The following is a 14712-nucleotide window of genomic DNA, read 5'->3' as shown; positions in this document are numbered from 1 at the left end:
AGGCATTTCAACTTTTAAGTCGTCACTTTAAGTTGGCTAAATAACCAGTCCATACTCTCTAATATTTTCCTCCAGTGAAAAAGTATCTGGTATCCTCTCACATCAAAATCCACTAAAATATTTGTTTAGAACTGTTTTTGCTTGTAAAAGGTGCTTAATCTGTGCATATTTCTCTACTGACTCAGGGTGAACTTTTCACTGGAGAAAGCTATTATGGACAGAGTACTTGGCTTTGGAGGCAACAGTTTCATGTTAAAACACCTTAATGATGGATTTGTTTTTTATAAACAGCTTTTTGCTTCACAAGATGTTAATTGATAGACTGGAGTCGTGTGGATTACCGTTCTGTTTTGTTTTTTTTATCAGCTGTTTAGCCTCTTTGGCACCCATTTACTGCAGAGGATCTATTGGTAAACAAGTGATGCAATGCTAAATTTATCCAAATCTGTGCTGATGAAGAAAAGAGTTCTTCTGCATTTCAGATGGTACATTTTCATTTTTGGGTTAACTATTCCTTTAAAAAGTACTATGGAGTATTATTTAAGGTAAATACAGGTGCTGGTCATATAATTAGAATATCATCAAAAAGTTGATTTATTTCACTAATTCCATACAAAAAGTGAAACTTGTATATTATATTCATTCCTTACACACAGACTGATATATTTCAAATGTTTATTTCTTTTAATTTTGATGATTAGAGCTTACAGCTCATGAAAGTCAAAAATCAGTATCTCAAAATATTAGAATATTACTTAAGACCAATACAAAGAAAGGATTTTTAGAAATCTTGGCCAACTGAAAAGTATGAAAATGAAAAGTATGAGCATGTACAGCACTCAATACTTAGTTGGGGCTCCTTTTGCCTGAATTACTGCAGCAATGCGGCGTGGCATGGAGTCGATCAGTCTGTGGCACTGCTCAGGTGTTATGAGAGCCCAGGTTGCTCTGATAGTGGCCTTCAGCTCATCTGCATTGTTGGGTCTGGTGTCTCTCATCTTCCTCTTGACAATACCCCATAGATTCTCTATGGGGTTCAGGTCAAGCGAGTTTGCTGGCCAATCAAGCACAGTAACACTGTGGTCATTGAACCAGCTTTTGGTACCTTTGGCAGTGTGGGCAGGTGCCAAGTCCTGCTGGAAAATGAAATCAGCATCTCCATAAAGCTTGTCAACAGAAGGAAGCATGAAGTGCTCTAAAATTTCCTGGTAGATGGCTGCGTTGACTGTGGACTTCAGAAAACACAGTGGACCAACACCAGCAGATGACATGGCAGCCCAAATCATCACAGACTGTGGAAACTTCACACTGGACTTCAAGCAACATGGATTCTGTGCCTCTCCACTCTTCCTTCAGACTCTGGGACCTTGATTTCCAAATGAAATGTAAAATTTACTTTCATCTGAAAAGAGGACTTTGGACCACTGAGCAACAGTCCAGTTCTTTTCTCCACAGCCCAGGTAAGACGCTTCTGGCGTTGTCTCTGGTTCAGAAGTGGCTTGGTAGCCCTTTTCCTGAAGACGTCTGAGCGTGGTGACTCTTGATGCACTGACTCCAGCTTCAGTTCTCTCCTTGTGAAGCTCTCCCAAGTGTTTGAATCGACTTTGCTTGACTGTATTCTCAAGCTTGCGGTCATCCCTGTTGCTTGTGCACCTTTTCCTACCCAAATTCTTCCTTCCAGTCAACTTTGCATTTAATATGCTTTGATACAGCACTCTGTAAACAGCCACACCTTTCAGTAATGACCTTCTGTGACTTACCCTCTTTGTGGAGGTGTCAATGTTCGTCTTCTGGATCATTGCCAAGTCAGCAGTCTTCTCCATTATTGTGGTTTCAAAGAACAAGAGATACCCAGAATTTATACTGTAGGGATGGTCATTTATTCAAACTCAAATGTAAATATTCTAATATTTTGAGATACTGATTTTTGACTTTCATGAGCTGTAAGCTCTAATCATCAAAATTAAAAGAAATAAACATTTGAAATATATCAGTCTGTGTGTAATGAATGAATATAATATACAAGTTTCACTTTTTGAATGGAATTAGTGAAATAAATCAGCTTTTTGATGATATTCTAATTATATGACCAGCACCTGTATATCACATCGAAAATGTAAAGTAAGTAACTGACCTGACATATACAGGTGCATCTCAATAAATTAGAATGTCGTGGAAAAATTCATTTATTTCAGTAATTCAACTCAAATTGTAAAACCAGAGTATTAAATAAATTCAGTGCACACAGACCGAAGTAGTTTAAGTCTTTGGTTCTTTTAATTGTGATGATTTTGGCTCACATTTAGCAAAAACCCATCAATTCACTATCTCAACAAATTAGAATATGGTGACATGCCAATCAGCTAATCAACTCAAAACACCTGCAAAGGTTTCCTGAGCCTTCAAAATGGTCTCTCAGTTTGGTTCACTAGGCTACACAATCATGGGGAAGACTGCTGATCTGACAGTTGTCCAGAAGACAATCATTGACACCCTTCACAAGGAGGGTAAGCCACAAACATTCATTGCCAAAGAAGCTGGCTGTTCACAGAGTGCTGTATCCAAGCATGTTAACAGAAAGTTGAGTGGAAGGAAAAAGTGTGGAAGAAAAAGATGCACAACCAACCGAGAGAACCGCAGCCTTATGAGGATTGTCAAGCAAAATCGATTCAAGAATTTGGGTGAACTTCACAAGGAATGGATTGAGGCTGGGGTCAAGGCATCAAGAGCCACCACACACAGACGTGTCAAGGAATTTGGCTACAGTTGTGGTATTCCTCTTGTTAAGCCACTCCTGAACCACAGACAACGTCAGAGGCGTCTTACCTGGGCTAAGGAGAAGAAGAACTGGACTGTTGCCCAGTGGTCCAAAGTCCTCTTTTCAGACGAGAGCAAGTTTTGTATTTCATTTGGAAACCAAGGTCCTAGAGTCTGGAGGAAGGGTGGAGAAGCTCATAGCCCAAGTTGCTTGAAGTCCAGTGTTAAATTTCCACAGTCTGTGATGATTTGGGGTGCAATGTCATCTGCTGGTGTTGGTCCATTGTGTTTTTGAAAACCAAAGTCACTGCACCCGTTTACCAAGAAATTTTGGAATCATGCTTCCTTCTGCTGACCAGCTTTTTAAAGATGCTGATTTTATTTTCCAGCAGGATTTGGCACCTGCCCACACTGCTAAAAGCACCAAATGTTGGTTAAATGACCATGGGGTTGGTGTGCTTGACTGGCCAGCAAACTCACCAGACCTGAACCCCATAGAGAATCTATGGGGTATTGTCGAGGAAAATGAGAAAAAAGAGACCAAACAATGCAGATGAGCTGAAGGCCACTGTCAAAGAAACCTGGGCTTCCATACCACCTCAGCCGTGCCACAGACTGATCGACTCCATGCCACGCAGCATTGCTGCAGTAATTCAGGCAAAAGGAGCCCCTACCAAGTATTGAGTACATATACAGTAAATGAACATACTTTCCAGAAGCCCAGAAATTCACTAAAAATGTTTTTTTTTTTAATTGGTCTTATGAAGTATTCTAATTTGTTGAGATAGTGAATTGGTGGGTTTTTGTTAAATGTGAGCCAAAATCATAATTAAAAGAACCAAAGAATCAAACTACTTCAGTCTGTGTGCATTGAATTTATTTAATACTCGAGTTTCACAATTTGAGTTGAACTACTGAAATAAATGAACTTTTCCACAACATTCTAATTTATTGAGATGCACTTGTAACTGATCCTCTTTCAAGCCATTTCTTTGTAGCAAACAGCAGCAGCTATTGGAATAACAATTCAATCATAATAAGACCAGAAAATTGGAAATATCATTTTATTTATGCTTTTACAAACATATTTACAGTAAACAGTTAAGCAGTTCATCATCCAGTAGTTTAATCCAAATATATGATCAAAGGTTGGTTACAAGATGATGATCTCTAATACAGTTTTATCCCACTAGGCTTTCTTAGTCAAACCACATTTCACTGGCTGACTTTGGCATGGCCATAGAATAATCTTTGCAGCAAGCCATTAATTAGACTACTTGCATTTGGAGAAAACACATTTGGTGAATGTCCACCAACTGTCTTCTCTAGAATATAAGTAAGGAATTGATGATAAGAGGGGTTTAAACTTAAAGATAAATTGACAATACGCTTGATTAACACTAATAAGCTTATTCAATTGATGAACACAGCCATCCAAATAAATAGAAGAAAAAAAGAAAAGAAAAAAAAACCCACATTCAAATCCTCTTAATACGGCCTTTTGAGGTGCAAGAGTTTAAGAATCACATCCCCATCACACACTTGCATCACATCATTTAATAACTCATTTTAACTTACTATTCCTTTTTTCCTTTAAAGATATGCAGTTGCTACAAATATTCAGTGCTGCAGTCAGAGACTGAAAGATGCTTTGCTAAAACCATTGTATATTCAAGGAGGACTGATAAGGAAGGTAAACCATGGATCTTCAAGGGAACAGCCTGTAGGGATGCTGAACTGAGCCGTGATGGTAGGCTTATGGGTGCAGGTTTATTACAAGGGATAGCCAGTAGGGGGAGCTTTGTCATACTTATTGCTCTCTAGTGAAAAAGGTGGAATGCGCACGTCAAAGTGTGAGCCATCTGTCCTCTCAAAACAGAATGTCCCCCTAAACAAGAAAACAAAACGTGATGTTCATGCGTCATTACTAAAACACAACATAACTGAATGAAATCACATCGTCAATTCAGATACACCAAAAACAAGCATTCAGCCATCCAGTCTAACAGGTGGACCACATTTCCTGGCTTCATGATTTAAAAAACAAACAAAAAAAAAATAATGTAAAGCTGGCATGGTTGTAAGAGTATGTTGATAATCTCACCACATGTGTCCACTGGGTGCCTGAAGTGAAACATGACTGCTGTATTGAAATGCTGGCTGTTCTCTTGACAAAACAGGCTCCTGGCGAGAAAATGATGGATTGCATTTAGCAAACAAATCATATTTCCATAGTCTTTAATTCTGGTTTATGCTTTTGCTAGTTAATAACCTTGCCAACCACTCCTCTGCCACGGACTGTTTCCAGAGTCCCTGAGAGACTGAAGATCCTCCAGTGTCTTTCCCTGAGTTGAACCACCTCATTGCCCAGGTTCTCCAGGCGGATGCAGTACCGCCACTGAGGAAAACATCAGCATATTATCTCTAACAGGTCACCAATGGCCATTCTATATATAACCCTTTTATTGAGTTATTATAAAAAACATAATTAGGTAATTTTGCCTACCCAGTACACGTGGGAGTTTTGAGCCTCCTGTTGACAAACAAAAACAAGTCAGAATCAGGACTGAGTTCACTTCCCTTCCAAACATATTCCAAATATAAATTATAATTATGCTTAAATTATGCTTTTCTTCAGCAAGGATGCATTAAATTGATCAAAATTGACAGAAACATTTATAATGTTACAATTGTTACAGAAACCAAACTTTTCAACAGTAGTGTATAGGTTTTAAAGGGGTCATATGATGCAATTTCAAGTTTTCCTTTCTCTTTGGAGTGTTACAAGCTGTTCATGCACATATAAGATCCCCAAAGTTGCAAAGACTAAAGTCTCAAACCCAAACAGATATTCTTTATAAAAGTTAAGACTTGTCCACGCCCTCCTAAAATGGCTCATTTAAACACACCCCCACATGTCTATGTCACTGTGTGGGAAGATTTGCATAACACTGCCCAAACATATACGCAAAGAAAGAGGGCGTGATTGTCGCTGTAGTGTTGCTGCCGTCAGCGCCATGTCCTGGAGACGCTGTGTTCCTTTGTGAAAGCGAAAGTACTTTGTTTGGGCTTCCAAAAGAGGACACCACTAGAAATCAGTGGTTAAGTTGTATTTACAACACTGTTCCAGAACAGTTCAACCCAAATATTAGAATGTGTGCAGCGCATTTTACAGAGGATTATTTCCTGAACCTGGGAGAGTAGCCTACAATACCAGCTGTGCTCAAAGACTGTTTCTATAAAGTGGGGCAATTTCAACGTCGCAAGGACAGTCTGGCACTTCTGACTTACATACGCAAGTATGTTTTCATATTTAAAGAATTTGCCACTGACTATTCAAATGAGAGTTTTGAGCTGTGTAGAGTAGTGCTTGTTGTTTGTCGTTTCTCCGATCACAAATGCAGACATGGTAATGTTTACGAGGCGCAATGCAACGCGACACGTAAAAAGGCAGTATAGGTCATTATAACCAGTAATTATGTCCCCACTGGATGCAACAAATGCCTTGTTTATAATGGGTTTTATTGTTTTTGTCTCGTCGCACCAGGACATGGCATCACAATACAGTAAGGGGCGTAACATTTCTGTCACATGCTTGAGGTATTCAATCAATCACAACGCACTGGATAGCTGGCCAATCAGAGCACAGCTCTTTTCTCAGAACGATGGGCTTTGTAAAAATCGACGCGTTTCAGAAAGGCAGAGCATAGAGGAGCAACAATAATGTACAGTATGTGGAAAATAATGTGTTTTTTGAACCTTAAACCACATAAACACATTGCATTACACCAAATACACAAAATGTTATTTTTAGCAATGTCATATGACCCCTTTAATCTGGTTAGATGCCATATTGAATTTAAAGGGATAGTTCACCCAAAAATGAAAATTCTGTCATTACTCACCCTCTTGTCATTCCAAACCCATAAGACGTTCATTCATCTTCGGAACACAAATTCAAAGTATTCACAGCGCTTCACTTTTTCCACATTTTGATGTTACAGCCTTATTCCAAAATTCCACAAACAATACCCCATAATGTCAACATGAAAGAAGTTTGTTTGAAATCTTTGCAAGTTTATTAAAAAAAAAAAAAACGTGTACACAAGTATTCACAGCTTTTGCCATAACACTCAAAATTGAGCTCAAGTGCATCCTGTTTCCACTGATCATCCTTGAGATGTTTCTACAAGTTGATTGGAGTCCATCTGTGGTAAATTCAGTTGATTGGACATGATTTGGAAAGGCACACACCTGTCTATATAACGTCCCATAGTTAACAGTGCATGTCAGAGCACAAACCAAGCCATGAAGTCCAAGGAATTGACCTCCGAAACAGGATTTTATCGAGGCACAGATACATTTCTGCAGCACTGAAGGTTCACAGAAGCATGTAGTCTCTGTTACCCTTAATGGAAGAAGTTTGAAACAACAAGGACTCTTCCTAGAGCTGGCCCTCTGGCCAAACTGAGCAATTGATGGAGAAGGGCCTTGTCTAGACTGGTGACCAAGAACCTGATGGTCACTCTAGTTGAGATCCATGATCATATGTGGAGATAGGAGAAACCTACAGAAGGACAAACATCACTGCAACACTCCACCGATCTGGGCTTTATGGAGGTGTGACCAAACTCAATCCTCGCCTCAGTGAAGACACATGAACACACACTTGGAATTTGCAAAAAAAAAAAACACCTAAAAGACCCTCAGAGAACACTCCGAGAAACAAGATTATCTGATCTGGTGAACCTCAATTCTAAGCATCATGTTTGAAGGAAAGCAGCTCTGCTCATCACCTGCAGGGTACCATCCCAAAAGCAAAGTGTGCTGGTAGCAGCCTCATGCTGTGGGGCTGTTTTTCAGCGGCAGGGACTGAGGGACTTATCAGAGTAGAAGAAAAGCTCAACGCACCAAAATATTGAGATAGCCTTAATGAAAACCTAGTCCAGAGCATTCAGAACCTCAGACTGGGCAGAAGGTTCTACTTCCAACAGGACAATGACCCTAAGCACACAGCAAGAGTGGCTTATAGACAACTCTGTGAATGTCCTTGAGTGGCCCAGCCACAGCCCGGGATTGAACCCAATTAAATATTTCTGGAGAAACATGAAAATCATGATAATAAGCTTGTCACATCATACCCAAAAAAGATTTGAGACTGTAATTGGTGCCAAATGTGCTTCAACAAAGTATTGAGCAAAGGCTGTGAATACTTATGAACAATCGTCTTTCACGTTGTCATTAAAGGGTATTGTTTGTAGACTTTTGAGGAAAATAATGAATTTAATCCATTTTGGAATAAGGCTGTAACACAGGGGTCACCAAACATGTTCCTGGAGGGCCGGTGTCCTGCAGAGTTTAGCTCCAACCCTAATCAAACACACCTGAACCAGCTAATCAAGGTCTTTCTTGGTATACTTGAAACTTCAAGGCAGGTGTGTTGAGGCAAGTTGGAGATAAACTGAGTGTGGTGACCCCTGCTGTAACATAACAAAATGTGGAAAAAGTGAAGTACTGTGCATACTTTCCGGATGCATAGTAAATTGTGATCTGAAGATGAATGAAGGTCTTACAGATTTGGAACGACATGAGGTTGAGTAATTAATGATAGAATTTTAATTTTAGGGTGAACTATGCCTCTATACGCAAATGAAAACAGGGCTGTGAGGGATAGTCTTACAGCCTTCACATTGGCACTCATTATATAAAGGTCCTATAATCACACTTTTCTCAACTCATAACTTTTAAAACTGTTTTGTTAAGTTTTTGCTTCTGAAAGTTTTAATTTTAGGAAAGAGGTTTTAAGAGCTAAACAACGGTATGCTGTTAAACATCTCCACTGAACACACTGTACTTCTATCCCTCACAGCCTCTTTTCATTCCTGTCAAAAACTAATTATAGCACTACCATGACTAAGGTCTATAATACATAATAATGTATACATTTAGTCTGTGTACAGCAATCTGCAGTGAGAAATTATTGCAACACATGGCAATCCTCTATTCTTACTCTCATGCCCATGTAGAAGGGGATGACAGTGACACGGATGTTCTCTGTGGTTTCACGGTGCACATCTGAGAGCTCCAGCCAGGGATGGTTCTTCTCCTGCCAGGCCCGTAGGGTATCTCTTGCAGTGAACGGAGGATCTAAATAAACAGTGTAAATGCAATCTATCAGAAACATTTTATCAGTAAAAGTTTGTATATTCTGCTGCAAAAGTATAAGTGGACTAGTTACTTCTGGAGGGGTTAAACATGAGGAAGCGTTCAAACAGCTCATGCTGGATAGGAACTTGCTCAGTGGAGTTATAAGGCAGGATGTCTTCATGACTCACATAATCCAGACCTGAAAGACATTAATAAAATGTGGAAGAAATTAATAAAATAATAGATAATGGAACTTTAAAAAAAAAAAAAAAAAATGCTGCCCACTTAAAGGGATAGTTCACCCAAAAATGAAAATTCTGTATTAATTACTCACCCTCATGTTGTTCCAAACCCACAAGACCTCCGTTCATCTTCGGAACACAAATTAAGATATTTTTGATGAAATCCGAGAGCTCTGTGCCCCTCCATAGAAAGCAATGTAACTGAAATATTCCCAGACCCAGAAAGGTAGTAAGGACATTGGTAAAATAGTCCATGTGACATCAGTAGTTCAACCATAATTTTACGAACCTACGAGAATAATGTGCGCACAAAACCCCCCCAAAAATAAAAATTTTATTGTATGGAGGGTCAGAAAACTCTTAGATTTCATCGAAAATATCTTAATTTGTATTCCGAAGATAAACAAAGTTCTTATGGGTTTGGAGCGACATGAGGGTGCGTAACTAATGACAATTTTCATTTTTGGGTGAACTATCCCTTTAAGGATAGTTGAATCTTTATGTGACTGATTGAGAGAGTTACCTGGAATTGCATACAGGGCCCTGCTATCATCGTGATTTGCTAGGAACGTAACTGCTTCAGTCTGAGATCGCTGAGACTAATGGTGACAAAAACACAGTCACTAAGGTTAAAAATGGACACAGTCACTAAGGTTAAAAATGACAAATGGAAAAATGTTAAAGACAAACATACGTACACTACATTAATTCACTATTCGCATATGTCATTTGATGCCACTTACTATGTGAGGGCAGTCTCTGGTGTCTATGAGGACCTGGTAGTATGTATGCATCTTGCCCTTTACTTCCTTAGACCCATGGGCTGTGGAATCTGGCTTGCTGAAAAAGCACACGACAAACAGGACCATTGAGCTGTAACAGACTAAATTTAATCAGGTATAAAACGAAAAAAACACTTTACTACATACCTGTCAGTAGCAGCGGCAGCAGCAGCAGCAGCAGCAGCAGGACTCACGTCTCGATCATACAAACGAGCGTGCCAGGGGAATAACACAATGCCTCTATAACCAAACACACTGTGCAGGAATAGCTGTGGATTGCACATGCAGAATTAGAATATCGACATCAGAGGAATCAGAGTTAAGGCTTTTGTGATTAAAATGATGACTGACCTGCCCAGTTTCATATTTGCCGTGCTGCTTCAGAGCTTCAAATACTCCTACAGGCTCCAGTATTTTCCCCTCAGGTCTGTTTCTGCCAAGAATTAACCAGTTTAAAAAAACGTAAATTGTAATAGCCTATACAGCAAAAAATATATTTCAGGGGCAAGAAAATACATTTACAATCTTACAATAGCCTACAGGCAAATAGTAGGAACAGCTTTTAGGTTATGATTTAATAATGTTTAATTTTTTAATATTGCTATTTTTCAAACATCGTAAAGTACGTTCCTTGTAGAGTAAGTTTTTCTTCAAAGGTTACATATGTGAAAGTATTTTCTTGGATTGAAATATATGGAGAGCAAAACAATTTAAAGCGTCTTTAAACACTTTTAATTTTATTTTTATTTAAAGGTCTTTTAACATATATAAATGTTTAAAATATATTTCAAAAATATACGAAAAAGTGGTCAAAATATATTGGTAGAAATATATTTATGGAAACATATTTTGAAACATATACTTAAAATATATATTTTATTTACTTATTTATTTTTTGGTATGGGAAAGTGGATGACACCATTGAATTACACATCCCAGCAACTTGTGTTCAACAAGGTTGAATATTGCGCAACATCCGAAAAAAAAGGATTCGGACACAGACCACATCAAATCTGAAAGTTTCATGATGCACTAAAGAGACAGACATGTGTTGACCACAAAAATATGACTTGTTTACTGTCCGTTGGCACAGGCTTAGGCCCAGACTGTCACTTATGTAATCAAGAATGGCTTTGGGGGGGGGGGTTTGAAAGCAAGGCTGAGGTTTGTCCTTCTTGTAGGCCTCATATTGTGTATTGGTACCGGTCCTATTCCAATGGAATTTTAAAATCAACTCAAAAGTAATGTCATCAACACATCTGATTCAAGATTCAGGCGTCCAGACACTTAGTAAAAAAAAATAAAGTTAACTGTATAACTACGGAGTTGAGAACCGAAACAATATGGCAGTTGTATTGCAGGTAACGTATATGCAAGCATGTGAATCCTTCAAACAGCTAATATGAAACACATAGCAGCTAATATTAATTTCTTAATAAACGTGAATGCATTTCACAGATACATCGTAAAAGTATCTGCTGTCAAAACAGTTTGCTTCAACTATAACTAACGTTACAACAATTATGTAACGGGAGGACATGGTAGGACGTTGGCTGTAGCTCTTACCGTGAAGACATGAACCTCGTCTGTTGAAAACTGGACAACCTGCATGCTGAACACAACGGCTGGGCTCTTTTCGGATCTAATCCGCTGCTGAAGTCTATTGCACTCAGTATTCTGTGAGTGCATTTGTGCTGGTTATATTTACTAGCAGTGGACAATAAGCCCCGACGTATTGCACACGCTGCCATCTTCCTTTAGCTATCTGCACATGAACACACGGACATAGTCAATATCATATATGCTAAAACCCAAAGCTCAAATTTACAGCGCGTGAAATTCAGGAATATTCAGAAGCACGAGTTTGAAATGAGACTTAATTAAGTTTTTACCCTATTATTGCAATATTGGACATAACAAACTGGCACACCATTTCCCATAAGGCATTGCGACCGGAAAACGTCGATACTACACATAGGTCATGCTAACGTTCTGTTCCTTTTGCGGTACATTTGCTGAACATTTTTTTTAGAGGTTTTTCTTTTCCAATCTCCTGTTACTAAGTGGACATTGCATTTAAGTTGATTCATAGATTTTAGTGCTCTCTTAAAAGACTTAATAATGATATTAATACAGTTCATTCTGTTTAGAAAACCCTGAAACCTCATTAATTAATTCTTTGCTCAATAAAACATAATTTTGGTGACATTCTTGATTTTATCACATGTTATGTGAATCCTAATTGTGAGTTTACTTATAGAAATGTAATTTTTGGTGTTCATGAATGTGAAAAAAGGCTATACTTATTTCATAAACCTTATTTTCCTGTTAGCTAAAAATATATTCATAAATGTAAATTTTCGAAATCCAAATCTGAAATTAAAATATATTTTGAATCTACTGAGTTCTCTACTACACTCTTAAAAGCATTAAGAACTGGCTTTGCTAAAGGACTTAGCACTTCCTCTGGACGGAAAGACTGAATGACCCTGGACTGTTATGATTTGACAATAATGACAATAGTTATTGTAGTTATTGACAATAGTTATTTTTAAGCATTCAATAAAATAATAATAATAATAATAAAAAAAACATTTGCTGAACATGCTTTCATTTATTTCGGCATTGCGGTCATGTAAGGAGACATGTGTTTAAAAAATGTTTTATTTAGTTTTATTTGTCACTGCAAATAAAACGTAAGAATATTATATATTTTTTTATTTTATTTTCACCAAATATCATATAAACGAATGGAAATATAGTAAATCCAAACCTTTGATTTTGATTCTTGAACAAGAGCTTAAAATATATCAAAAGCAAATCTGTTCAACAAATATCCTACACAAATAATTGACTTTATTTTTAAAGCATTCTTTTAAAAACTGCATTAAAGAAAAAATATTTGAACAAAAACCTGTCTTGCGCCTTAATCTAAAAGGCCGAATATGCTCCTTGACAGTAGGTGGCGCTTTGTGTAGCTGGTTTGCAACGGACCTATAAACACACTGACTGATAAAGAAGAAGAAGAAGAAATCAGCTGACATGCAGGGCTGTAAACAGGAAACATGCTTAAATTAAGATAAAAATACATAATTAACTTGAAACAACATAGTTAGGAATATTTTCTATTTTTCTTTTGTATAATTTGTGACGCTAATTTGACTGTAGTTGTAGCTATTTGATAGATTAAATGAGGAAGTTCCTTTTTGCCTTCCGCTACTTTTCTATTTAGTGTTCACATAACTTGATACATTACTGAGATATATATATATATATATATATATATATACACTACTAAACGCACGTTAAGGTGTTCTGAACTTTAGAAGGCATCTTTGTTATTATGGCTTCTTCGTTTAAAATCGGAGCGAGATTTCGGGAGCAGGCGAGAGATTTGCTGGAGGGAGAATCCGCCGTGTCAGAAGAGCTGAGGGAAGAATTCAAGGCTCTGACAGATCAGTCCATCATACCATTCAAAACTGTGAGAAAACTACACAAGCTTCTTCAGGAAAATGGTAAGAAATGTGCTCATTCTATAGAGAAATTAAACGTTTTGATACTTAATGCACGTTACAAGCGGAGTCTGATGTAATTGTAGGACATCCAGTGTATCTTCATGACCTGTTTGAGGACAGCACACTTCATCTTCCAGAAGTTATATTACCTCCAAGGGTAAGTGAGAATATTTCATTACTCTTTGTATTTATCTTAATATAAGAAATTATATTTTTTTCACTGTTTTTTTTTTTTTTAAACTTGGTATTTGTATTTATTCCCACCCAACAGAACCCCCAGTTGGTGGCCCGCTTAGAAAAAATTAAAGCAAAACTTGCCAACGAAGAATATAAGAGAATAACACGGAATGTGAATCCACAGGTGAACACTCCTCTACAGTCTTTATATCAAACACATGCTCTATAGTTATTGAAAATCTTGTCAGTATATTTATATTTTGCTCAACAGGAAATGAATCATCATGGAACTTTAGCAGATTTTGGACGACAAGGTCAGGATGTTCCCTTTTCTCTTCTAATTTTTAAAGCCTCTCTGTCTTGTTTATCTTACGTGGCATTTGTGTTCTGCAGTGCGTTCCGTGAAGGCAGTTGTTGTTACTGTATTCAACTTCCTGGTAACTGTAGTTGCAGCATTTGCCTGTTCATATCTGGGCAGCCAGTATATCTTCACCGAGACAACAGCGGTAAGTGCTCACAGCATTCACACCACACAATGTTTTGGAACTAAACACATATTTCTAATGTTTCTGTATGTATTTTCTTTCAGAGAGTATTAGCTGCAGTGATTGCAGCATCTGTTGTTGGTCTTGCCGAGCTTTATGTTCTGGTCCGGACTATGGAGGGAGAACTTGGAGAGCCTTGATACCAACTAAACTCATCCAATATTGCAATATTTCCATATTTTTTTGTCATCATTAATGTTTTTCACTGTACAGCTTCTTATTCTGTTTGCTTTGTTTCTCTCCAAATCAAAATGATTTGTTTTGATCTAATATTCAGTAAAAAGGCTTTTACAAAGGAATCAATTAAATGGTTTGGAAACCACTTTGATCTCAAGACGCTAGGCGGTACATTATGATCATGTTGTCTTGTTCATCTATGTTTGTATTTATTTGGATGTCCTCTACAGGAGTGTTATTCCTTGTTTCGCTTATAACTAATAAACATGATTGTAAATGGTTTGTGCTTTGATGTTTATTGTGATTGTTACTGACTCACAAGATGTGGGAAAGTTTTTTTTTTTTTTACAAGAAAATAATAAAACATTCA

At 37.6% G+C, this 14712-nt stretch overlaps 2 protein-coding genes across 3 annotated transcripts; one reads left to right on the top strand and one right to left on the bottom strand.

Moving 5' to 3' along the window:
• Positions 1-3804: 3804 nt before the first annotated feature.
• Positions 3805-11971, bottom strand: poldip2 (polymerase (DNA-directed), delta interacting protein 2). Of its 2 annotated transcripts, none has more exons than XM_058745553.1 (12): positions 11821-11971; positions 11495-11693; positions 10280-10361; positions 10076-10197; positions 9890-9986; positions 9670-9745; positions 8996-9103; positions 8768-8904; positions 5264-5290; positions 5030-5155; positions 4862-4941; positions 3805-4645 (listed from the first exon to the last, which is right to left on the bottom strand). In XM_058745553.1, the coding sequence occupies exons 2-12, from the start codon at positions 11677-11679 to the stop codon at positions 4531-4533; spliced, it is 1155 nt and encodes a 384-aa protein (XP_058601536.1). In that variant the 5' UTR covers positions 11680-11693; positions 11821-11971; the 3' UTR covers positions 3805-4530. The 2 variants fall into 2 exon arrangements, with proteins under 2 accessions (XP_058601536.1, XP_058601537.1); XM_058745554.1 differs by having other exon boundaries at positions 10280-10355; positions 11821-11970.
• Positions 11972-12912: 941 nt separating this feature from the next.
• On the top strand, positions 12913-14624 carry tmem199 (transmembrane protein 199). The gene is made up of 6 exons (XM_058744710.1): positions 12913-13443; positions 13527-13600; positions 13715-13804; positions 13892-13934; positions 14014-14126; positions 14210-14624. Exons 1-6 carry the CDS (start codon positions 13272-13274, stop codon positions 14303-14305), a joined length of 588 nt encoding a protein of 195 aa, XP_058600693.1. The 5' UTR covers positions 12913-13271; the 3' UTR covers positions 14306-14624.
• Positions 14625-14712: the final 88 nt, after the last annotated feature.

The sequence above is a fragment of the Onychostoma macrolepis genome, chromosome 15 (assembly GCF_012432095.1).
Source record: "Onychostoma macrolepis isolate SWU-2019 chromosome 15, ASM1243209v1, whole genome shotgun sequence".
Taxonomy (NCBI): Eukaryota; Metazoa; Chordata; class Actinopteri; order Cypriniformes; family Cyprinidae; genus Onychostoma; species Onychostoma macrolepis.
Note: the sequence above shows the minus strand (reverse complement) of the source record. Positions and strands in the feature narration are given on the sequence as shown.

Excerpts from the sequence above, each read along its gene's own strand:
- poldip2 (XM_058745553.1), bottom strand. The coding sequence starts at position 11,679 with ATGGCAGCGTGTGCAATACGTCGGGGCTTATTGTCCACTGCTAGTAAA. Across the intron at positions 10,362-11,494 it reads ACGAGGTTCATGTCTTCACG|AAACAGACCTGAGGGGAAAA; the intron begins GTAAGAGCTACA and ends AATTCTTGGCAG. Across the intron at positions 5,291-8,767 it reads CCTTCTACATGGGCATGAGA|GAGGCTCAAAACTCCCACGT; the intron begins GTAAGAATAGAG and ends GTTTGTCAACAG.
- tmem199 (XM_058744710.1), top strand. The coding sequence starts at position 13,272 with ATGGCTTCTTCGTTTAAAATCGGAGCGAGATTTCGGGAGCAGGCGAGA. Across the intron at positions 13,805-13,891 it reads CACGGAATGTGAATCCACAG|GAAATGAATCATCATGGAAC; the intron begins GTGAACACTCCT and ends TTTGCTCAACAG. Across the intron at positions 13,935-14,013 it reads AGCAGATTTTGGACGACAAG|TGCGTTCCGTGAAGGCAGTT; the intron begins GTCAGGATGTTC and ends TGTGTTCTGCAG.